Genomic DNA, 26,364 nt, shown 5'->3' with positions numbered 1-26,364 from the left:
CCACACAAAACCTTGCATGTTGAATGTTCATCACAGTATTATTCATAATAGCCAAAGATGAAGACAACCTATGTGTCCAGGGATGGGTGAATGACAAAAATATGCTATATCCATATAACACAATGTTATTCAGCCATAAAAAGGAATAAAGTACTGATAGATGCTCTAGCATGTATGAACACTAATAAAATTATTCTAAGTGAAAGAATCTAGTCAACAAAATCATACACATATTATATGATTCCATTTATATGAAATGTCCAGAATCGACAAAGTACAGAGATAGAAAGTGGATGAGTGCTTACTTAGGGGTGGGGATATTTGTTTTCAATAACTAAAGGTCTGGGGGTTTCTTTATGAGTTAATGAATATACTCTAAAAGTGATAGTCGTGATGGTTGCACAATTATGAATATATTTAAAATGATTAGATTGTAGACTTTAAATGAGTGAATTGTATAGTATGTGAATTGTATCTCAGTAAAGCTGTTACCAAAAAAAAATTATTTATTTTTATTTTTTTTAAGATTTTATTTATTCATTTGTCAGAGAGCACAGGCAGAGGGAGAAGCAGGATCCCCACTGAGCAGGGAGCCTGATGCGGAACTCAATGACCTGAGCCAAAGGCAGACACTTCACTGACTGAGCCACCCAGGCATCCCCCCAAAAAAATTTTTTTAAAGAAAAAAAATAACAGGCTAAGATGCTACACAATTGTCAGGATATGGAGGACTTTACAACTACAGATTGGAACATATAAACACCTTTTACTCTTGTGGATAAGGTAGGAGTGGTTGGACAGTGTTCCAAATAGAGTGTTTAAAGGAATTACTCTTATTTTATATCTCCTATCACTGCTTTGTCAATTCTATTATATTTTCTTTCTGTTAAGCTAGATTTATTATTTCTCAAATTTGTGGTCTGTGTGTGGCCTCTTTGCTTGCTTAGTGGTGCTGTTATACATTTGTTCATATATATGTATATGTATAAATATATATAAAACATGTTTTTTGACATCCAGTAAGACTTGGAAGAGGAAGCAAACATATGCTTCATCAACTGTCTTGACATGTTGAGGTCCTGATATTTTTGTACCTCTTGAACTGATTCCAAAAGTAATGTTAATAAACAAAATTTTGGTTTCTATAGAAAACTCTCTTCATTGGGTGGAATGAGGAGAAATATACATTGATTTTTATGTGTTTGTGATTAACAAGTATTCTGATACTACAGTTCTGATTTTGATTCACCCACTGTGCCATATGTGACCTCTGTTTGGCAATGTACTCAAACTTTATGCCTAACTTTTCCCATTTCTTTTTATTTATTTTTTATTTTTTTAAGTAATCTCTACACCCAACAGGGACCTCAAACCCACGACCCTGAGAACAAGAGTCACAAGCTCTACTGACTGAGCCAGCCAGGAGCCCCCAACTTTTCCCATTTCTTAAATGAAGGCACTCTTTTAGGTCCATTTCATCTCTAAAATTGATCATGTTTACTCTGTTGTTTATTTTTGTTACTGAACTCTCCCTGCACCATCCAATAGTACTTTTTTATAAGAGTGGGATGTTCTTTATTTGCGTATCCGGTATGATAGCCACTCTTTACATGTGGCTGTTGAGCACTTGAAACATGGCTAGTGTGACTGATGAACTGAATTTTTAATTTTATTTAACTTTATTAGCTTAAATTTGAATGTCTATAGCTGTAGGAGGCCAGTAGCTACCTTATTTAGACCAATATGGTTCTAGACTATTCTGGTTTAAAAAACATTAATTTTGTTAGATGATCTGGAGAAAAAGGATTACATGACCAAAAAAGCTTAGGAAGTGTGTGTATTATATCCATCTTGAATTTTAATGTGCATATCAGCATATTAAAGGCCTTGAGATATTCTGGAGAAAGAAGCCTGTTTAACTATCATTCAGTTTTCCTAAAACTTATGGGTACTCAGAACCCTCTGAGGTTTTAGGGTTAGGTTCTACAGCTGACATTTTTATAATACTTATTATATGGCTACAGTTACTGTTTTAAGCATTTTATTCAAATCATAATTTTTTTTAATGCTCACCACAAGTTTATGAGGTGAGTACTATTGAGCTGCTGTTTACTTTCCTCACTGGAAAGTGAAACACAGAAGGATTCATAGATGTGGCCAAGAACACACAGGAAGTGGTGTGATTTGCATTCTGATCTGCAGTCAGATTGCTGTTGAACAGTATGTGTATGCCTTCCAAAATAGACATTTCATTTTACATTTTTCATTAAACTTTCCCAAGTTCTTAGAAATGTACTGTAGTTGATTTATTATGATTTTAGTATCTAAAACAAATTTAGGCCCATCTCATTCCTCCCCCCCCAAATATTATAGCTATTTCATTAGTAGTTGTTTGAAGGGGGAAATTGATGATGGATTAAAGAAGGCTATAACTTAAGGAAAGAAATTCTTGAGAAAGTGAGAAAGGATGGTATTGCTATAACTACCATAAAATAGGGAGCTTACAACAAAATCGATTCTCTCACAGTCCTGGAGGGTAGATGTCTGGATTAAGGGGGTTGGCATGGCTGTGTTCCTTCTGAAGAGCCTAGGAGAGAATCCTTCTTGCCTCTTCTAGCTTTTGGTGGGTGTTGGCATTCCTTGTCTTTCTTGGCTTATGGCTTATCACCTAGTCTTTGCCTCCATCTTCACATGGCCTTCTCCTTTGTGTCTCTTTGGTTTGTTATAAGAAGACTTGTTACTGGATTTAGGGCCTATCTGGGTAATACAGGAGGGATGGTCTTATCAAGATCCTTAACTTGTATCTGCAAAGACTCTTTTTCCAGATAAGGTTACATTCACTGGTTCTGGGGGGACATATCTTTTTGGAGGCCACCCATTTGTAATTCAACTCATTACAAATATGATCGAAAACCTTTGGAGGAATTGGTTTTTGAAAGTGGAGGGACCTCAAATGAACCTAGCAATTGATCACTGTATGTTTACTTTATCCATTCACTCTCCTTTCTCCTCTAATCTCTAACATCACTCTTAACTGATACCTAGTTCAGAGAGTAAGTAGAATAGAACTTCTCTTGAACTACTGCAACTACCCACCTCTGCATCTGTGCCTATATACTTTGCCTTCTCTACTGTTATTATTACATTAAATGTATTATTAATGGTAACAAATACTGCTGTCAGAGTTCTGGGCAGGTTGGCTAATTGTGTTTATTGGCATCTCAGGGTTTTATAGATATAATTCCAAGGGAGTTGGAGGTATGGGAGTGGGTATAACTCCGTTTTTCCTATTCCTAATATAACCATCTCTATATTTGTCTTTTTTATTTTGAGGTTCTGTGAAATGTTTCATTTTAGTGAAAGGATCTACTTCTATCTTTAAAGTTTTTAAAGGTTTAAAAATACTTTTCAAGACTGAAACTTTCCTTGAATATGCTACTCATATCCCAATCTCTCTCTTTTTTGACTGACCTCCTGTAGCACTTGCTGCCTACATTGCATATATTTTGTTACTCGATAATTTGATGTTTTCTAATTTTGTCTGTTTTCTCATGTGTATTCATCCTTTTGTCCCTCCAAAGCTTGTTAGCCCTTTGAAATTAAATTACATACTTAATGTCCCTTGGATTTCTCCCACAGACTCTAACATGCTAGAGACATGTAGGGAGTATTGATTTGAGATCCAGATTAATAAATGCCATCTAATTTGAGATTTATTCAAATCAGTGTCCATGGTCCTTTGGCTGCTATGTGTAGTAGGAGGTGTGTACATGGATCATCTTAAATGGAAAGCTTCATGTGTAGTGAATGTATGTATTTTCCTGGAAAGAAGTCTTATATCTTTTATCAGATACCAAAATAATGAAGTATCAAAGCTTTAAATCATTTTTCTCTATGCCTTTATTTGGCAGATACAGAAATTATGTCACCAGGCAACTTGCTTAGAATCATACAACCCAGTGTAGGTTCCCAGTTCTTTAAATTATAAACTGATTATCTTTATGATATCTAAAACTTGAAACTTATTAGAATATATATTTGTAAGGATTCTAGAGATCACTTAATATGGGAAAATATGCATTACTTATAATAATTTATGAATTTTTATTTTTTACCTTTTTTAGTTTAATGGTTAATTATGGGCAGCTTATATATTTTAAATTTTTATAATTGTAGATTTGTGGAAGAAATTTCATAAGTTTTGAAATTCAGCAAAGTTGTTTTTCATACATATTTCAGTTCATTCAACGTAATTATGTAATTCAAAATATTTTAGTAATTGCAATTTAATGTACTTCTAGTCAGAAAAATTTGCATTGTGACAACTGACAGATGCTAATTTTTTCTACTGTGATTTCCTTGTAGGTTTGATGAACTTATAAAAAAATTCAAAGTTGAATATCATGCTGGTGGCTCTACCCAGAATTCAATTAAAGTGGCACAGGTTGGTTAATTATTTTAAAAGTTATAAAGAAATGGATTCAAAATGACTCTAGACTCTTGCTGTCGAATAGTTTTGTTGGTTTTGAATTGGGATTTTAGCAATCACTGCCCATCTAATAAAAAAAATTATTTTATTTTAATTGTTATTCCTTTGATTATTGGTGAGCTTGAACATCCTTTAATATGTTTATTGTTCATTTATATTTCTTCTTAATTACTTGTCGAATCTATTGACTGTTTATTTTATAATTTTTCATGTGTTAATATGAATTCTTCATATTTTGTGGATATTATTTCCTTTATCAGTTGAAAGTATTTATTTCTTATTTGTACTTTAACTCTGATTAGTGTGCCAGAGTTCTTTGTTTTTATTTTTTTTTAAATTTATTTATTTATTTGGGAGAGTGAGTGAGCAAGCAGGAGGGAGGGGCAAGGAGAGAGGGAGAGAGACTCAAGTAGACTCCGCACCGAGCATGGAGCCTGACATGGGGCTTGATCTCACGACTCTGAGATCAGACCTGAGCCAAAATCAAGAAGTCAGATCCTTTAAGTTACTGTACCACCCAGGTACCCAGGTTTTTAGTTTTTTTAAATATAATTAAACTTTATGGCTTTGGTATTTCATATATTATATAGAAAGGACATTCATATAACAAGATACTGCCAATTTTCTTGTGTTATATGCAGCTTTATAGGCGTATCCCTTTTATACATACATACATACATAAACATATTACATGTGTGTGTAAATTCATGTCTCTGTATCTATACCCATCTGTATCTTCCAGTGGATAATTGGATAAATTCATTTTGATATATACTGTTCAAGTCAACAGCCTAACCTAATCTTGAATGAGAGTGGTTTTTTTTTTTTTTAAAGATTTTATTTATTTATTTGTGAGAGAGAGAATGAGAGAGAGCACATGAGAGGGGGGAGGGTCAGAGGGAGAAGCAGACTCCCTGCCAAGCAGGGAGCCCGATGCGGGACTCGATCCAGGGACTCCGGGATCATGACCTGAGCCGAAGGCAGTCGCTTAACCAACTGAGCCACCCAGGCACCCCATTGAATGAGAGTGTTAATGTTCTATGTATACTTCTAATCACAAGGGACGTGAAAAAGCTTTACCTACTACCTCTGGTTCTTACCTCTGTGGTTTGAAAACTAGCTCAGAATCTTACTGCAGTTGTAGGTCAACTCTGATGGACTTAGGTCATTTTGAATTCTCATTGATTAATGCTTTTCTTTTGAATTTTAAGTAACTTTAAAAGACTAGAGAAGTGGAAAATTGACAAAAGTTGAACAATTTCTGATTTTTTGAACTAAGTCTTAGTTGACTTAGACATACAGTGTAATTATCCCACATACTTCTAAAACTCAGATTTCATCATACTATTAAAATATTTTCGGTTGTAAAAATTAATTTCTAAGGTAGTCTGGTCATTTATGTGGAGTGGCCTGAGGAGAAGGTCCTTGTATTTATCGATTGATTTGTATTGTTTCTGTAAAACCTCTTCCTGCTGGCCACTTTGTGAACTCAGCTTAGCAAAAAGAGGATAATTTACTTTTTGTCCTTAGGTTATATATTAGTTGCTTGAGCTGCAATAACAAAATACCACAGACGGTGTGGCTTAAACCATAGAAATTTATTTCTCACAGTTCTGGAGGCTAGAAGTCCAGAATCAGGGGGCCATCAGATTGATTTCTGGTAAGGACTCCTTCCTGGCTGCCTTCTCACTTTGTCCTCACATGGCCTTCCTCTCTGTCCACTCAGAAAGAGATCTCTGGTGTTTGTTTCACTTCTGGTAAGGACATCATTCCTACTGGATGAGGGCCTCACTCATAGGACCTTATTTATCTTTAACTAAAGGTCCTATCCAAAAACAGTCATATTGTGGTTTAGGGCTTCAATATATGAATTTTTGGGGAGAGGAGCACAGTTCTGTCTGTAACAGATAATTCTTTTAAAGCCTCAATCTATTAAAGCCCATTCTGCTGCCTCTCCAGTCTTTTTTTTTTTTTTTTAAGATTTTATTTATTTCTTTGAGAGAGAGAGACCACAAGCAGGTGGAGGGGCAGAGAGAGAGAGGGAGAGAAGTAGGCTCCCCACTGAGCAGAGAGCCGGATGGGGGGCTCAATGCAAGGACCCCGGGATCATGACCTGAGCCGAAGGCAGACACCCAATTGACTGAGCCACCCAGGCCCCATCTTTTTTCCTTCTGGATCTGGGAGACCACTAGCTGTTCACTAATAAATTTTCTCCTTACTTGAGGATCTTCATCAATTTCTACCTTTCCAGAGTTTATACTTACATAATATCAAAGTCTCCATTTGATTTATACCCGATATTAGTCTCCTTAGTAAAACAGTCATTTCCTATTATTATTTTGCAACTTTCATAATATTTTATGTGCCCTATAACAATGTATTCTAGTAATACTTTATTTGTTCCTAGCTTTAAAAAAAGGAAGTAAATAGAATTTAAAATTTTGGGCAATCAAACAATATTTTATTTTTTGTTATTATTAGTGGTAAATTTGGGGTTAACATCCTATCCTGATTGCCAGACTATCCATTTTCTTTTTTACCATATGCAAAGCAATTCAGCCAACATGTGTTGATATGTATAAAGCTCTGTGCTATATGATAGACACATCAATAAACAAGAAATATTCCTTTTTTACAAAATTCTTGCTTATATTGGGAAACTTAACATTTCTTTTCTCTTTAACCACTATCCTAAATTTTCCTCTTCTGCTCTTCCTCTTTTTCTTCATTACTTATTAAATTCTTACTCTGTGCCAGGTAGTCTATTAGATGTTAGTTAGATGTTAATGATGGACTTGGTCCATACTTTTGAAGCTTTCATTATAATGAAAATATAGATGGGGAAAGGGGTAGTGGGGCTCAGAGAAAGAATGATAAACTATTAAGTACAATATAATGTTATAGGAACAATCCTCTCTACCCCTAAAAGACAGATAAACAAACCTGTTTCCAAGAACCAGAATAAAAATACATCAGTACTCACATATGTGATTTCTCCGGTTTCTAGAAACCTGAAGGTAAAACTCTATAATCTTCCCAAGGACACCTCCAATATGATATTCAGTTACTAGTTGAATCACGACAATTCCCATTTTCTCAGTAGGATTTTTATCTCATGTTCTAGATTTTAGGAAGTTTTAAATTTGAACTAGGAAAACTAAAAGAGATACCCATGAAAACAATTTTTCTCTATCTAACTTGAACCCTTCCTCCTCTAGCATAAGACTGTCAGTCTGTTTTGTAAGATGTTTTTCAAACTGTTAGTGGAGGCTCTCAGAAGCTGCCACAAAGAGGGAAGGGTGATGGCTTGATTTGTTCTAGATTTGTTTCTCTAAAAGCAGAGCTGTTCTACTTTATATTTTATATATTAACTTTGATATAAGATTGAATTATTTTAAAAGTTATACTGCCCACTCATACCCATTAGGATGACTACTGTCATATCAACATTTTTTATGTTTGTGTTGGCAAGGATATAGAGAAATTGGAACCCCATACACTGTTGGCGAGCATGTAAAATGGTGTATCCATTTTGGAAAACAGTATGTTTCCTCAGAAAAATTACAAATAGAATTATCATCTGATTCAGCAATTCCACTTCTGAGTATGCTATGGACTATATGTTTGTGTCCCCCTAGATTTAAGTGTTGAAGTCCTAACTCCCATTGTGATGGTATTTGGAGATGGAGCCTTTGAGAGGTATTAGGGGGTTAGATGAGGACATGAGTTACCTAATCATGAAGAATTAGTTCTCTTATAAAAAGAAACACCAGAGAGTTTGCACCGCCCCCCCCCCCCACCACCACCACATGAAGATGCAGTGAGAGGATGGCCACCTACAAGCCAGGAAGAGAGTCATCTCTAGGAACCAAATTGACTGCACCTGGGATCTTGGATTTCCACGCCTTCAGAACTGTGAGAAATAAATTTCTGTTGTTTATGCCATCCAGTCTATGGTATTTCATTATGGCAGCGTGAGCAGACTAAGACATACTACATTCCCAAAAGAATTGAAAGAAGGGTCTTGAAGAGGTATTTGTACACCCATCTTCTTAGCAGCATTATTTGCAATAGCTGAAAGGAAAACATAGAGCTATTAAATATTAAAAGGAAGGAAATTCTTACACATACTACAACATGGATGAATCTTGAGGGCATTATGCTAAGTGAAATAATCTAGTCACAAAAGGCCAAATACTGATGATCCTTATATAAGATACCTTGGGTTGTCAGATTCATAGAGATGGAAAGTAGAATGGTGATTGCCAAGGGTTAGCAAGAAGGGGGAGTTATTGCTTAATGATGATAGAGTTTCAGTTTTATAAGAGGAAAAGTGTTCTAGAGATGGATAGCGGTGGTGGTTCTTCAACAATGGGAATGTACTTAATGCCACTGCACTGTACACTTACATCTGATTAAAAAGGTAAATTTTGTGTATGTCTCTTTTACCACAATTAGAAAGTAAATTTAAAAATGGATTCTAGGGACACCTGGGTGGCTCAGTCGTTGGGCATCTGCCTTCGGCTCAGGTCATGATCCCAGGGCTCTGGGATCAAGCCCCGCATCGGGCTCCCTTCTTTGCGGGAAGCCTGCTTCTCCCTTTCCCACTCCGCCTGCTTGTGTTCCCTCTCTCACTGTGTCTCTTTCTGTTGGATAAATAAATAAAATCTTTAAAAAAAAAAAAAGGATTCTAGAAATGCTTCCGTAGGCAATGATATCAAGTTACAGATTTCATTCGCTTATTCAGCAATCAATGAGGCAACATAACAACTTAAGAGCATGGGCTTATTCTTGGGACCATGGGAGTACATTAGAACTGGGTTTGAGTTTAAGCTTTGTCACTTTACTGGCCTTGAAGCCGTGAGCAATTTATTCAGCTTTTCTGGGTCTTTCATCTGTAAATGTGGTGGTTAAAGCTTATCTTGGAAGTTGTAAGGATTAATGTGATAATGTTTATAAAAATTATACTACTTTTAAAAAGAAAGCTTGGAAACCACTAGGGTTGAAGACTTTTTTTTTTTTTGCCATTTTTCTGAATGTTTTTCATCTTAACAAAACTTAAATTTACCCATTTATGGACAGGACAACCAGAATTGTGGCTCTCATCCACTTAAAAATAGTAATTTCGGTCTAGCCCTCAATTAAACATCCTCTTTTGCTTTTCATTTCCCCTAATATTTTGAGACTACTTTTCCTTTCCATCTGACTGATGATCTAACTACATATTTGCTAAATTATAATTTATGTCTAGGACGCCTCACAGTTTTCAAAAATAGTATGTTAGAAGTACTTTACTTTAGAAGGATGATTTCTCAGATTTTCCTTGGCAGACAATAATAGGAAGAACTGATTCATTTGTAGATAAAGCTCATATTTATTGAATGTCTGCTATGTTCTAGTCATTGTGCTCAGTAGTAACTGCTAACTTAAGCTCTCTTTTTTAAATTTTAAGAAAAAACTAAAAAAAATAGTTAGAGCCTTAGAGTGAACAATCCTGATACAGTCTTAGTTGTATCTAATTCTGATATAGTCTTGTTCAATGAGGACATTGAGGTTAAGCTTAGAGCAGTTTAAAAAGTCGAGGCAAATACAATAGAAAGGAGTTGACAGGGATAGCCCACCAGGGAAAACTACTGGGTTTTGTTTTGTGTTAGTGTGTTTGATTGGTTGGTTTGGGGCTTTTCTTATCCATTTGAGTTCTCCTTCACTCCACAAAACACCTGGATTACAGGTTTCCATTTTTTCTATCACTCCACATTATTAGAGAAGCAAGTATTAGGCAGCAACTAACAACCCAGTAGAGCTGCACTAACTGAATGTCTGCGAGATGCTGCAAACTGTAGATCTGAAATAGGATGAGCTCTATTCTAAGGGTAAAAATTCAGTGACCATCTAAGTTTTCATAGACTTCTTGATGGTATATACCATGTGAAATATGTATTTTCTGTATCTGTATGTGCTTTATGTAATACATATTTTGAAAATATTCAGTTCTTCCTGTAAAGAGAAGAAAAAGAAGCAGGTGGATGGAATTCATATATAGTAAACTGATGTTATAAGATTGAGCCAAAAGTCATAGGACTTTTTTTAAAGTATAGACAGTAAATAATCAAGTAGCTTGGGAAATAGGCAAATCTGGTGTTCTGTATATAAATAGCCAGTAAGTTTGTAACCTGTAAAACTGCTAAGGATAGACTAAAGAAAAGCTGTGTTGTAACAAATAAGAGTATTATTTATAGAAAGGGATGGAAAACCATATCATGAGCATGTACCACTGGGCTAATAGTTATATCATTCCAAATTGACCACTCATTAGTGATACTTAGTATGTTCTTATTCTGGCCCCATACACATATAAAACCTTGATGTCAAGTTCAAGCTTTAGCATCTTTGCTCTTGAGTTTCTCTTAGAGGACAAGTAGAGTGTGTACGTGTGATCCTAAGCACTACTGTCTGGTCCCCTTGCTTAAACTGTGACCCTCTTCTCATAAGTACACCATCATCATCAGGGAAGACTGATGAGGTGAATAGACAGGGCATTTGAACATTCAGCTAGTGAGGTCCTTATAACTTGATTGCCTCCTGATGTATTACACTATGATTCTTGGTGCTTTCCCCTTGCTTCTTGCTGTTTTTTGTGGTGGTTGTTGTTTTTTAATGGATGAATGTGTAGTATCAACATCTTAATTTGGTTGGTAGGCCCTTTTTGTTCTTTGCCTTCTGGGATAGCTGGCATGTTAATATATTTGGAGACTACTAGTGCTTCGGGGTAATTTCCCCACATAGTTCTAGGTTTAAGTGGATTTCTCCTTGTTCTGTGGTTTAATAATACCTTACGTGGTAGCTATGGAAAAATATGCAGAAGCGTTGAAAGGGAGCATTATTTGCAAAGATCATCACTTCTATGGAAGAAGAACTAAAAGTCATACAGAGAGTAAAAGTTAACACTTTATAATCAGTGTACAGCTCATTCTGTCAGATCTGACCAACAACCATACTTTGATATATCAAGTGATGTGGCAAATCATGTCAATAAGAAAATGTTTCTATTAGTTCTTTGATGCTTTGATTTATTAAATTATGTTCTTGGAGATTTCAGTGTAATCACAGGCCACATAAAACAATATTGTTGAGATGTCCAAATACAATTCTAGACTTTTCTCATCTGTACGTTTGACAGTGCAAATTTAAATTTTATAAAATTTCATTCAGTGTAAACTTCTTTTTAATGAAAATTTGAAAATCTTTCCTGGAAAGTATTCTGCACCCCTTGTATACAACACTGCTAAAAAGTGGTATGATTTGCTTACCTGTGATATGGATGTTTCGTGGTGAAGGTTTTGGGACTCTTCAATTTTCTCAATATGTACAGGTGCACTTAATGTGATTTTTGACTGTGAAGAAATGGGAGGAGGTAGCCTCCTTGGACATGTGCCTTAAAAATGGCTATAATTGTTGTTGGACTTAGAAAAGATATCCTGCAGTAAAATATTTTTAAAGTGTGAGACAAGAAGAATGTCCTTGTCTAATTTGGCAATACATTGAGGATGAGAATGGAGAAAAAGATTTTACTAAAACAGAAATTTATATGCCATTTCTCCAGAAGTGTTTGATGATATTTGAAGAAGCCATACGGAGACTAGAAAAAGCTTATACAACAAACAAATGTCTCATTTTTGTGTAATATGACTGGTTTGCAACTCGGGGGGGGGAAAGTCACCACAAAAGGGCAGCCAAGTTAAATAAGACCTTTTCAATTTCTTTACTAAAACTGTAACTCATTTGGATTGTAACTCTGACAGCATAAATTGAAATTACCTGTGTGCTTCTGAAATGATGTTCATTTTACACATGGAAAGCATATATAATTTAATCTATCAGTGCAGAGGACATGATTGATAAACAGTTGGAATACCAAAACAAGCATTTAGATTCAAAGTAGATGGATATTTTGTAGCGTTTGAAACTAATTCTTACATATCTAAATACCGGCCATTCCTAGTAAGTACAATCCTAAATATTGCATGCTCGAATGCTTTTATTGAGAGGTATTTAGCTTGATATCATCACAGGACTGACACCAAGAATATAGACTTGATACAGGCAGAGCGATCAAAGTGAAGTTTACGTTGAACTATATTCAGCTTTACCACACTAAAAAGAAGGCTGTCCTAATGGTTCTACTCAGTTCAGAGAAGTGTTATTGGAAAGAGACACAAAGAGTAAAACTATTCTATTTCATGGGACAAAAAGAAGCATGTCATTGTTATTTTTTCTAAATACTGGCAATATCTGTTTAATCCAACTGTTTTTACTCTTCTTTTAAAAAAATCTTTCATTTATATACATTAAGAATGTACAATATGGCCTATAAAATTTAAATTCCAATAAAGAGTTAAAAAAGGTAAAGTAAGTTGCTGTATTTATTTTAACAAAAGAAACTATTACATTTTCTCACATATTATTTAATTAGTCCTACTTTTAATTATTACTAATTATCACTGTTAATTGTTCCTGTTGTTTAAATAGTAACACTTATATAACAGAAAAGTAAATAATACAGAATAATATATACTTTCAGTTGGGTACTGTATTGGTTTATTCAGGCTGCCATAGCAATACCACAGACTGAGTGGGTTTCCAAGAGAAATTTATTTAATCAGAGTTCTGGTTATTAGAAGTCCAAGATCAAGGTGTTAGCAGCTTTGATTTCTTCTACTTCTTTTTTTTTTTTTAAGATTTTATTTATTTGAGGGGGAGAGAGAGAGAGGAACACGTGCATGGACTGGCATGCGCACAGGAGCGGGGGAGGAAGAGAAGAATCCCAAGCAGTCTCCATGCTGAGCATGGAGCTCCAGCCCCATGTGGGGGGCCCCCATCCCACAACCCCAAGATCATGACCTGGGTGGAAATCAACAACCAGTTGCTCAACCAACTGAACCACCGAGATGTCCCAGCTTTGATTTCTTCTGAGTCCTCTCTCCTGTTGCTCTCTCTTCACATAATTGTCACTCTTCACACCCCTGGTGTCTATGTGTTTGTATCTATTTTTATAAGGATAATGGTCAAATTGAGTTAGGATTCACGATAAGGGCCTCATTTTTAACTTATTTACCACTTTAAAGGTTCTATCTCTAAATAATAGTTGCACTCTTAAGTTCTGGGGCTTAGGGCTTCAACATATGAATTTGAGTAGGACACAATTCAGAGCATGTCAAGTACTTATTTGTATGTTTTGTATTTTTGGTAGTGTACCATTTTGATTTTCTTATTTCATTTTGTGTGTTTTAGTTATTTTTTTAGTGGTTACTTTGGAGATTGCAATTAACATACTAAACTTATAACAACCTAGTTTAAATAGTAACAACTTAGTTTCAATGGCATACAAACACTCCTCTCCTTTGCCTTTCCCTCCTCCCCCTTTATAGTTATTGTCAGTAATTACTTCTTTATACATGGTGTGCCTATTAATATCGATTTATAATTATTGTTTTATTCATTTGCTTTTTAATTCCTACAGGAATAAAAGAAGAGTTGCAAACCAAAAGTGTGGTAATACTGGCTTTTGTATTTATCTATGCAGTTACCTTTACCAGTGTTTTTTATTTCTTGTTATGTCTTCAGGTTACCATCTAGTGTCCTTTCATTTCAGTCTCAAGGACTCCTTTTATCATTTCTTGTAGGACAAGTCTACTACTGACAAACTCCTTTAGCTTTTGTTTATCTGGTAATATCTTAATTTCTCCTTTATTCATAAAGGATAGTTTTGCTGGATATATAATTGTTGGTTGACATTTCTTTTAGCAGTTTATATGTCATCTCACTGCTTTGTGGCCTCCATGGTTACTGTTGAGAAGTCAGCTTTTAATCTTATTGAGGACCTCTTATTCATTAAAAGTCACTTCTTTCTGTTTTTAAGACTCTTTCTTTGTCGTTGATAATTTGGTCAAGTCTTGGTATGGATTTCTTTGATTTTATCTTCCTTGGAGTTCATTGGGCTTCTAGAGTTGTAAATTCATGTATTTCATCAAATTTGGCAAGTTTTAGGCCATCCTATTTTCAGATACTTTTTTCTATACCTCTCTCTTTCTCCTTGGATTTCTATAATACATATGTTGGTCTGCTTGGTGATTGTTTTTTTGATGTTTCTGTTGAATGAGTTTGGAGCTGTCTACCAGTTTGTTCCATAATTATTTATTATATCATATATATATATTGTGATACTGTGTGGTATGTCCCTTCTTGGGATAGCATTCTAAAATCTTGGTTACTCTACATTAAGGCCAGTGGCCTATTGTTTTCTATTTCCACACTGGAGCTTTTGGTTTTCTTAAACCTGTCCTACTTAACTTACTAATATCCCCTCTTTGTGATCCTTATTTTTTAGATCCTCACAACAGCTTATGAGATAGACGAAACAATGTGGTCTCCATTTTAATAAGGAAGGATTCTGATTAAGGTAGACAAAAATGCCATGATGAGTAACTAAGCAAAGTAGAGTTAGAACTCAGGTGTTTTAACTGGAACTTCTGATTACTCTCCTTACTGGAGATTTTTCCCTCTTCCCTAGAAGACTTCAGTTTTGACTTGTCTATATGTTTGAGGTTTTGAGTGTTTTCACATACCCTTTCCACTTCTTACAGTCATCTTCAATTTAAGAAGAATCGAAGGTTGTCAGGGAAAATCAAGTATCCATCATTTTAAATATAGTCTGAGTAAACCAACTCTTTCTTTCATGCTTCTTAGGGACAGCAGTTTTCCTTGATGTTTTGATATCTTTTTGATCCTTGGACATTTATGCTTTTTTCTGAATTATTGAATTTTTCAGAAGCCTGATGACCAGCTACATGTGATATTCCTATGTTGTTTTCAGTTATATAAGTTCACTTGTTTTTGTTTCCTGCAAATTGACTTGCTGATTTTTCTAATGTTCTGTAGTTGTTAAAAGTTTGTCATTGTTTGTTCTGAACTATAAGTAGATCATCCTTATAATTGTTAAACAACAAAACTGAAATTGAAGATCTAATTGGCTTTATTAAATGATTTGTGATTTGTGAATCAGGCAGCATCCCATCTTATACTGAGCTGCCAAAAAGGAACAGTTTTTAAAGGCAGAAAGGGAATGGGAAAAAGGAAATTGTTAGGAACAAATGTTGTCCTTCTAAGGAGGACTGAAAGGGATCTATCAGTACATTTCCTAGTGCTGACCAGGAAATTCCATGTTGACTGGTTAAAAGGTTACATTCTTGGGGGTATTGAAATTGTAGTTAGATTAGGTATTAAGTCTTGGTTTGTTAATGTGGGGCTCTTGACATAAGTGACTTCATTTTGGACCTGTGGTTTTCTTTTTAACAGAATAAATTATTACTTCTCCCTGTCACTCCCCAAAATGTTGAGGCTGTGTGGATTTTTATGACTCTCTATTCAATAATAAAGAGTAACCATTTTTCTGTTACTTTAGTAACTGCCATCTTTGTAAATAAAGTATATTTTTCTCTCATTTAAAGCAGAGATCTTTGGGATAATATAATACTTCTTTCTTTGCTGTACTCTAGATCATTTTATAGAAACTACTATATTTGTGTATATATGTTCCTTACCTTCTGACTCCATTTGTCTTTAGGTAGTAGAGATGACACTAGGCTTCTGATTACAGGTTTTCTTCCTTAATCATATATACAAAACCATCAGTAATGGATCTGAATTTTTTCTTCACATAAGCATTAAACATTTAGCTTTGTCTTTTCTTGAATTCTTACATCCTTATTTCTGTCTTTTAATTCCTAACCTGGTTCTCAGATCATCAACTTTCCGGTTTTCCAAATTCTCATGTTTTTCCTAGTTAGATAATCCTCCATATTTATATTTAGCTACTAATGAAATTTTAACCAAATTTTTGTTTTGATTTTAATTAAATTTTGTGAGATCTAAGTACCAGTGTTTATATTTTTTTTTTTTAAGATTTTATTTATTTATTTGAGAGAGAGAGAGAGAGCACATGAGACGAGGGGAGGGTCAGAGGGAGAAGCAGACTCCCTGCTGAGCAGGGAGCCCGATGCGGGACTCGATCCTGGGACTCCAGGATCATGACCTGAGCCAAAGGCAGTCGCTCAACCAACTGAGCCACCCAGGCGCCCTTTTCTTTTTTTTTTTTAAGATTTTACAGTGTTTATATTTTTATACAGGATTTCACCTGGAGGAGAAGGGGAGTGAGTGCTTTGGTTTTTTCTTTGATTCAAATGTCATCTTATGAACCAGTTTCCGGAATTGTGTTTTAAAGCTTTCCCAAACTATGTACGCTGAGTTCCTAAAACGTTTTTTTTTTTTTAAGTTTCAAGAATTATATTTGAATGAATAGAAACATGTTGAACCAAAAATTGTAAAGCTGGTATTTCAAGAACCATGTAGCATTTCCAACTGAGTCATAATATCTAGAAATTAAAATTGAAAATCAAGACCTTCATATTTCTTTTCTTTTAAAAAAACAGTTAATCTGTGTGGTTATTCTGTATTAATATATATTTCTGATTATCTCTTTTTTTTTATGACCTGTTTTACCTCAAAAAAAGAGTTAGAGATTAAAAGGCTTTTTACTAGATGTACCTCCGGGAATCTGGGAGCAGTCCATACTGCTTACATTTAAAAAGAAGAAATGACATTGGAGTGATCAAAGAGAATTCTCCATTCTAATATCTTACACCTGGAACAGTTGTAGAAATGTCAATAGCACAACTGTATTTCTAAATATAAGAGCAGGATATGGCAGATGGTGATGCAACACAGAGGCTTGTCAAACCTTATGTCATTAAAAAGGAGGTTCCTGTTGGTGCCAATTTTAAGATTATGAATAATTTTAAGTAAGTTTGTCTTACAAAATAAAGTTGACTATTCAAAATATTTCTTTCTGCAGTTGAAAAAAATTTAAACATGAATTAATACCTCCTTTCTTTGGTAATCCTTTCTCCTTGTTGGATTAGGTTGTGAGAGACCCTTAGTAGCTAAATAAGGTGAAGAAAGCAGTGTTTTGTTTTCCTAAATGATATTTTAATGGATTTGTGACATTTTTCTAAGTTATGGCAGATTTTTAATTTTTTTAAAATGTATTTTTGCTTATTATTATCATTATTTTTATTTATTCAGCATCTGTTTTTGGGATAGTTTCCTACTCATCTCAATTCAGGGTGTTTTTAGTGCTGCTGCCATCAGAGAAGCATCCTTCTGTAAGCCTTACTTTTCCTCCTATAGACTGGCTGAGGACAGTGAAAAAACCAACACACAAAACTACCATTTGTGCATGGCTAAAGATGGTGGTGATTTTGTAGCATCCTGGCCACTTCACTTCCATAAAAGAGGAGTTGGGGCTCTGCACACTTATTCTTGTGCTTCCTCTTCTCCTCTTCTGGGAGTGGGTGGAGAAGGTCCTTTGTGAGGGGCATGTTCTCCTGGGGAGGTCATCACCACCAGAAAGGCTGTCGGGTTTTTAATGTAAAGCAAAATTCATATATCTTCTCCTTCTCTCTCTTCTTTACCCCCTCAGTCTTTCCCTTTCCTCTTTATGCTTTCTTTCTTCCTTCTTTTTTTCTTTCCATTTTTTTCCTTAAATTTTATACCTTATATTAAGAGATTCTTTTACCAATATAAATCTTATAAATTTCAATGTGGTGCATTGTTCTATGGTATGACATTAAACATGGGTACAATTTGAGATTATGTTTCTCCTGGCTAAGAGCAAAACAAAGAGACTTCTGTAAGAAATATTACAAGTGACAGTTTCTAATTTCATCCAGGGGATAAAACTCTTGCCTTGGTTCCATTCCTTTTCATTCTGTTTTGGAGTTAGAATTCAGATACTTAAAAAATAAATGTCTTAAGGATAATGTATTCATTTGTTTGAACTGAAAAATAAAGTCAGACCTCTTTGGGTAGAAAAAAGTCTCATTTGTTTAGTTGGTTGGACAATGAGGATGGTCTTTGCCAATTAAATTGTATAGTGGTATTCACAAGCTGCTTGCTTTTTAAAGAAAAGCTTTCCTAGAGCATTTCTCTGTTCTTTGGTACTTTTGATGGTGAGATACTTGAGATAAAGTAAAAAACCAAATAGTCTAAATTTTAGCAAGGCATAGTGATTGGGGGTGTAGAAGATATGCTGTGGAATTAAGCAAAGCTGGGCAAGCAAAAACTCAGGCAAGTGAGCTTCTTCAAGTTTCAGTTTCTTTTTTTTTTTTTAAATGGGAATAATTGTAATAATTTTATAGCCTAATATTTTCAAAAAGGTAAAGTCATGAATCTCATAGAAAATGAACATGAACAGATAAGATGTTGCATTTGATTTAAAAGAAAATTCAAAGTCCAGAGACGTGCTCATTGATGAAATAAATCTAGAAGTATTACAAAACTGACTCTTTGGTGGGGTGGCAGGTTTTAATTCTCTCTATAGGGTCAGATTTTATTTACTGATTTAAACACAAGAATTATTGCTGTAAGTAATGTATAGACTTAGAAAACAGCTTAAAGATGATAAAAGGTATAAACAACATGGAATCAGAAATCTAGAAGGCTATGCTCTAAAAAAAGAGGAATTTGGAAACATGTTTCTAACCCAGTTGTCTTGGTCACTTTCTTCTCCTCTCTTATCTTCAGCCCCAGTGCCCTCCCCCCAGGGAAAAATTAGAAACCCAAATCTCTCTGATTCAAAAAGTTTTTTTTTTTTTTCTTCAAATGTATCCCTGTACCTTTCTCTCTCTCTTTTTTTTAAGACTTTATTTATTTGACAGAGAGACAGTGAGAGAGAGAGCACAAGCAGGGGGAGTGGCAGGCAGGCAGAGAGAGAAGGAGAAGCAGGCTCCCCGCGGAGCAAGGAGCCCAATGTAGGGCTCGATCCCAGGACCCTGAGATCATGACCTGAGCCGAAGGCAGATGCCCAACGACTGAGCCACCCAGGCGCCCCCAGAAAGTTTTGTTTTTTTTTTTAAGATTTTATTTATTTGAGAGAGAGTGTGTATGCAAACAGGGGGAGAAGCAGAGGGAGGGGGAGGGAAAAGAAGGGGGAAAGAACCCCCCTCAGACTGTGCACTGAGCTTGAGCCCAACATGGGGCTTGATCTCACAACCTTGAAATCATGACCTGAGCAGAAACTAAGAGTCGGATGCTTAACAGACTGAGCCACCCAGGGCCCCCTGATTCAGAAAGTTTTAAATTATTGCTAAAATATTTAGTCCGGGTAGTTGTACATTATTCTTTCCACAAAATTTATTTTCTATTCTTTAGTCTTTCCTTAGAATGATCTTTAGAATCATTTTATCTATGTATTTAAAAAAAAAAAAAACCCTCCTGAGGTTTGATAGGAATTTGGTACAAGTCATAAATTAATTTGGGGATAACACACATTTTTATGTTGTGTTTTGATCAGTAGAATGACATTACAATATCTCTACTGAGTCAAACGTGTGTTTTTTTTAGTTACCTAGTAGTGTTTTATAATTTTTTAATAAAGATCCTCACACTTTCATATATGTTGTAAGCATTGTGTAGTGTGATATCATTCTTTTTTTTTTTTTAAAGATTTTATTTATTTATTTGACAGAGAGAGAGACAGCGAGAGAGGGAACACAAGCAGGGGGAGTGGGAGAGGGAGAAGCAGGCTTCCCGCGGAGCAGGGAGCCCAGTGAGGGCTCCATCCCAGGACCTGGAATCATGACCTGAGCCGAAGGCAGATGCTTAACGACTGAGCCACCCAGGCGCCCCTATGTGTGTGATATCATTCTTATTCTTGTTGTTATTCCTACAACTTTATAATGACATCTCTTTTTTATCATGCTTTCTAGGTGATTATTGCTGGTATAGAAAAGATATAGTTATTTTATACTCAGATACAGCATTCCTTTACTGATTCTATTACTTTTTTAGCTAATATCTTCCTTGAGTTTCTAGTTACTCATGTTCCATGAAAACTGTTTTCTCTTCCTTCTTTAGTTTAACGCTTTTTCATATGCTATTGCAGTATCAAGAATTCAAAAACTTGGGCCACCTGGGTGTCTCAGTCAGTTAAGCATCTGCCTTGAGCTCAGGTCATGATCCCAGGGTCCTGGGATAAAGCCCCGAGTTGGGCTCCCTGCTCAGTGGGGAAGCCTGCTTCTCCCTCTCCCTCTCCCTCTGCCTGCCGCTCCCCCTGCTTGTGCTCTCTCTCTTTGTCAGATAAAGTCTTTAAAAAAAAAAAAATTCAAAACCTCTGTGGAGAATTTTAATATTGGCTTTTAAAGGTATGTGTTCCATGTTAGGGAAGAATTATTCTAATCCTGGTATTTTTACAACTTATATTAAGAATAGGTGTTGAGTTCATTACATAATTTATTTTCCTTTTCATCCTATTGTTAAAATATATTATTTAAATACTTTTCCCTTTTTAATTACCTTTGTATTTACTAAAATACAAGCATTCTGATGGCAGGCACTTTGTCAGTTTTGTTCTCTGTTTATCCTCAGCATCTCCAACAATCTCTGTCATTTAAAAGACATTCAATGAACGTTTTTGAGTGATTTAATCAATTAATAGACATAACCCTATGTGATAAAGCTGTATTTTTTTTTTACTGTTTGATTATATGATTTGTATTAATTTTATTTAATTTTTTGACAGGCCAAAACATAGCTTTTTATACAAACATAAATATTTCCTTTAGTGTATTTATTAACTTTTTTCTTTGAATGCCATGCATTTATACATTTTGACAGGCAGTATAAACAAAGCAGTAAAGAGTATAGACTACTTTAGGGGCAAACACGTGGATTCCAGTCCTGGTTCTTCTGCTTACATACTGAGTGACCTTAAACTCTGCTCTTCACAAAGTTTCTTCACAAGTAAAATGATGATAACTCATAGCAATGCCAACTTTGTAATTTAAGAGAATTAAATGTGATAATACACGTAGGTTACTTAGAATAGTGCCTGGCAAGGGGCGCCTGGGTGGCTCAGTCGTTGAGCGTCTGCCTTCGGCTCAGGTCATGATCCCAGGGTCCTGCATCGGGCTCCCTGCTCAGCGGGGAAGCCTGCTTCTCCCTCTCCCACTCCCCCTGCTTGTATTCCCTCTCTCACTGTGTCTCTCTCTGTCAAATAAATAAATTAAAAAAAAAAAAAAAAAAAGAATAGTGCCTGACATATAGTAAATGATCAAAAAGGCTTAGCTGTGTTGTCCTACATTGCTTTAGTTGAGTTTGATTTTTGGTGTGTTACATCATGGAGTTGTAAAATCTTACTTGCTTTATGTAAAAGCAATCATTTCAATGATACTCCAAAAATGTGTTTTACATATACTGTTACCATTTCTGATTTTTTAGACTCATACATATAATGCAATATAATGATGATTTATTACCTAATTAATAGATAAGGTAAAATAAAATGTGGGGCTCTCATGAATACCCTTTTATAAGTTGGTATTTAAGATGTTTATAGAATACAAAATCAATATACAAAAATCTGTTAACATTTCTATACACTAATAATGAACTATCAAGCAAGGGATATTAAGAAAGCTATCTCATTTACAGTTGCATCAAAAAAATACAATACCTAGGAATAAATTTAGCCAAGGACATGAAAAGCCTGTATACTGAAAACTGTAAGACATTAATGAAAGAAATTTTAAAAAGACACAAAGAAATGGAAAGATAGTCTCTGATCATGGATTGGAAAAATGAATATTGTTAAAATGTCCAAACTACCCAAAGAGATCTAGAGATTAAATGCAATCCCTATCAAAATCTCAATGGCATTTTCTAGTAGAAATAATCAAATAATCCTGAAATTTTTATGGAGCCACAAAGTCCATAAGTACCCAAAACAGTATTGAAAATGAAAAATGAAGTTGGAGTCATCACACACCCTGATTTCAAGCTAATATTACAGAGCTATAGTAATCAAAACAGTATGGTACTGGCATAAAAACAGACACATAGATAAATGAAACAGGATGAGAGCCCAGAAACAAACTCATGCATGTATGGTCAATTAATTTACAACAAAGAAGTCAGTATACAATGGGGAAAGGACAGTCTCTTTAATAAATGATGCCAGGAAATCTTGACAGGCACATGCAAAAGAATAAAACTTGGCCACTGTCTTATACCACACAAAAAAATCAATCCAAAATGTATTAAATACTTGAATCTAAGACCTATAACCATAAAACTCCTAGAAGAAAATATAGGCAGTAAGCACCTTGACATTCGTCTTGGTGATGATTTTTTTAATCTGATAGCAAAAGCCTCAAAAGGAAAAATAAATGAGTGGGACTGTATCAAGCCAAAACACTTCTGCAGAGCAGAGGAAATCATTAACAAAATGAAAGACAACATACTGAATGGGAGAAATATTTGCAAATCATATATCTGATAAGGGGTTATATCCAGAATACATAAAGAACTCCTACAACTCAATAGCAAAAATAAAAACGAAACAACAAAAAAACAGTTTGATTTTAAAATGAGCAGAAGGGGGCGCCTGCATGGCTCAGTCAGTTGAGTGTCCAACTCTTGATTTTGGCTCAGGTCATAATCTTGGGCTTGTGAGATTGAGCTCTGCGTTGGGTTCCGTGCTCAGTGGGGAATCTGCTTGAGATTTTCTCCCTCTGCCCCTCGCCCCATTCATGTGGGCTCTCTCTTTAAGATAAATTAATAATTTAAAAAAATGAATAAAAGAGGGACACCTGGGTGGCTCAGTTGGTTAAGCATCCGACTCTTGATTTTGGCTCAGGTCATGATCTCAGGGTTGTGAGACTGAGCCTCGGGTGCTTGGGAGTCTCTCCCTCTCCCCCCCCACCACTTGCTCTTGCTCACTCTTTCTCTTAAAAAAAAGAAATGAGCAGATGATCGCAGGAGACATTTTTTCCAAAGAAGATATACAAATGGATGGCCAATAAATACATGAAAAGATGTTCAACACCACAAATTGTCAGGGAAATGCAAATCAAAACCACAGATCACATATTACCTTCCATCTGTTAAAAGTGACTATTATCAGAAAGACTAGAAATAACAAGTGTTGGCAGGGATGTAGAGAAAAGGGAACTCTTGTGCACTGTTGGTGGGAATGTAACATAGTGCCACCTCTGTGAAAAACAGCATAGAGGTTCCTCAAAAAAAAATCAAAAATAGAATTACCATATGATCCAGCAATTCCACTTCTGGGTATTTATCCAAAGAAATGAAAATACCAATTTGAAAAGTTATATACACCCTTCATGTTCACTGCAGCATTATTTATAATCAAGATGTGGAAACAACCTAAGTGTCCACTGAGGGATGAATAGATAAAGAGGATGCAATGTATATGCATGTGCACACACACATATTGAATGAAATATTATTCAGCCATAAAAAAGAATGAAATGTTGGCATTTGCAACAATATGGATGGACCTTGAGGGCATTATGCTAGGTGAAATAAGTCAGACGGAGAAAGACAAATAACATACGATCTCACATGTGGAGTCTAAAACACACACATACACAAAACTAAGCTCATAGATACAGAGAACAGATTGGTGGTTGCCAGAGGCTGGATTGGAGAAGTGGGCTAAAGGGATCAAAGGTACAAACTTTCCAGTCATAAAATAAGTCATGGGGGTGTAATGTACAGTGTGGTAACTATAGTTAATAATACTGTATTGCAAATTTGAAATCACTGAGAGAGTAGATTTTAAGTTCTCATCACAAGAAAAAAATTTTGTAACTGTATATGCCATCTAAATGTCAGCTAGACTTACTGTGATGATCATTTTCCAATATATACAAATTTTGAATCACTGTTGTACACCTAAAATAATAGTGTTATATGTCAATTATATTTCAGTAGAAAAGAAATTTTACCTCTTGCAATTTGTGCTATGTTTTACATTTTAAACACAAAGACTCCCAAGTGGTCACAAAATTTAAAAAAAAAAGATTTTTACATTCTTTTGAATACATGCTATCATAAGATATTCACCATACTTAAGAAAATAATGTCTAGATTCATTTTGATACCTAGATTAGCTGATTTCTGAGGGTTAAGCCAGAGGTTTGAATTTTGAACACATTCTGTGTTAACATAAAGTAGAAATTTAAAAACATTTCTAGGATATACTATTTAAGGTCATCACTAAGCCATGGAATTCCGTTGATAGTATCCAGGACAAAATGTATAGGAAAATAGTGTTTTTCTAATTTTAAGTTGAATATTTTTACAAAACTTTCTTGTGATTCCACTGGGGAAGAAATTCTAAGTATATCAAAAAGAAAATCCTTACAACAGAGTTGTTTTGTTTTTATAACAGTCTTTTGAATATAATAGCTTATTGATAAAAGTCTTGAACAGTAAATGAATTGTGCCTCTGTTAAAATATTTAGAGTTTGTCTTAAATCTTAGGAAATTGCTCTTCATTCTTCATAGATATAGTCTGAGTATTGTATAATATCAAATTTTGTAATCTATAATAATGAATTGTCTAATTCAGAATCTGTGATATTACTTTCCAAGTGCTATTATTTGCCTCATACTCCTTTTTAACTGTGAGAAGGTGAGCCAGAATATTGGCTTCCTATGCACTACCTTGTGCATTACTGCACAGAGGTAACCAGATCCTCAGAACCCCCATCTCTCTTTTCTTGTCTCTCCTTTTCCCCCTCAGAGGCATTGTTGCCTTACATTCAGAATCCTGAATGGACTGAAGTTCAGACTTCCTATTTTCTTTCTTTTTTTTTTTTTTTTTAAGATTTTATTTACTTATTTGAGACAGAGAGAATGAGATACAGAGAGCATGAGAGGGAGGAGGGTCAGAGGGAGAAGCAGACTCCCTGCCGAGCAGGGAGCCTGATGCGGGACTCGATCCCGGGACTCCAGGATCATGACCTGAGCCGAAGGCAGTCGCTTAACCAACTGAGCCACCCAGGCGCCCCAGACTTCCTATTTTCTAGTTTTACTCCTTTAGCAGTCAAGAGTCTCATTCCATCATTGGCATTTTCAAGAGAATGTATTCACACTGATTTTTAAACTTATTTGAATATGTACCTGGTTAATACTTAAAATATTATGAAATAAAAGGCCTGATTTTCTGTTAGTGGAATTTGAAATAATTACAAAGGTGTAAAGTAGGGTAAGGTACCTCTTCTCTGGTTTTGAAATTAAGCTCTGGATATGTTTGGACCTAAAGATAAATATGTGTGTGTGTATATACAGGATGTTGTGAGATAAAGTGAAGAATTGGCCCAAGGAACCCTGTCACTTTCTACTCTTCTTTTTGAATCCCTCCCATGTAAAGCATTTACAATTCAATATGTAGTGATAGAATCCTTGGGCTCATTTTCATAGGTTTTACCTGGTAGTAATTGCTGTTCATTCCATCATGGACCGAATTTTCTTCTTTCTCAGAAGTCTCTACATGAAAATTAGCAGCTATGCAGCAGACTTGAAATAAAGGAGAAGAAAATTGGTTGGTTCGGTAGATGTTAGCTGACCACTGAGAAACACTGTTTTTGGTAGTAGAGGTTGGTTATAGATGGTGTGTAGTTAAGCTTAAAAACTTTGCCATTAAAAAAAAACAAAAAAAACATACCAAAACTTTGCCATTTACTATTTATGTATTTAGAAGTGATTTAACAACATGTAATAGAAAACTGTGAAAATATTGATAATTTTAGAAATTAAAGATATGATCAAATTAAAGAAACTTAGATTCAGTTTTATAAAAGCAATACCAGTTGAATCCTTTATGAAGATGGTATACCATTTATGTAGATATGAAGTATTACAATAATATGTTTTATTAAAAAGATCGGATTACTTTTCACTTCTGTTAAAAATAGTAATTATTCATACTTATTGGCCACCAGGGTTTTGTG

General features: G+C 35.0%; 1 protein-coding gene across 5 annotated transcripts in view; it reads left to right on the top strand.

The window, feature by feature from the left end:
* Positions 1-26,364, top strand: part of ADK (adenosine kinase) — a 488,918-nt gene that overhangs the window by 141,967 nt on the left and 320,587 nt on the right. For all 5 annotated transcript variants that reach the window (XM_081822966.1, XM_031028302.2, XM_006733456.3 and 2 more), the window contains one exon: positions 4,366-4,444. In XM_081822966.1, coding sequence (XP_081679092.1) covers positions 4,366-4,444 — 79 coding nt within the window. The remainder of the gene's footprint in view (positions 1-4,365; positions 4,445-26,364) is intronic.

Source organism: Leptonychotes weddellii, chromosome 6 (assembly GCF_054177405.1).
Source record: "Leptonychotes weddellii isolate Sample4059 chromosome 6, ASM5417740v2, whole genome shotgun sequence".
Taxonomy (NCBI): Eukaryota; Metazoa; Chordata; class Mammalia; order Carnivora; family Phocidae; genus Leptonychotes; species Leptonychotes weddellii.
This window is presented reverse-complemented; position numbering and strand designations above follow the sequence as displayed.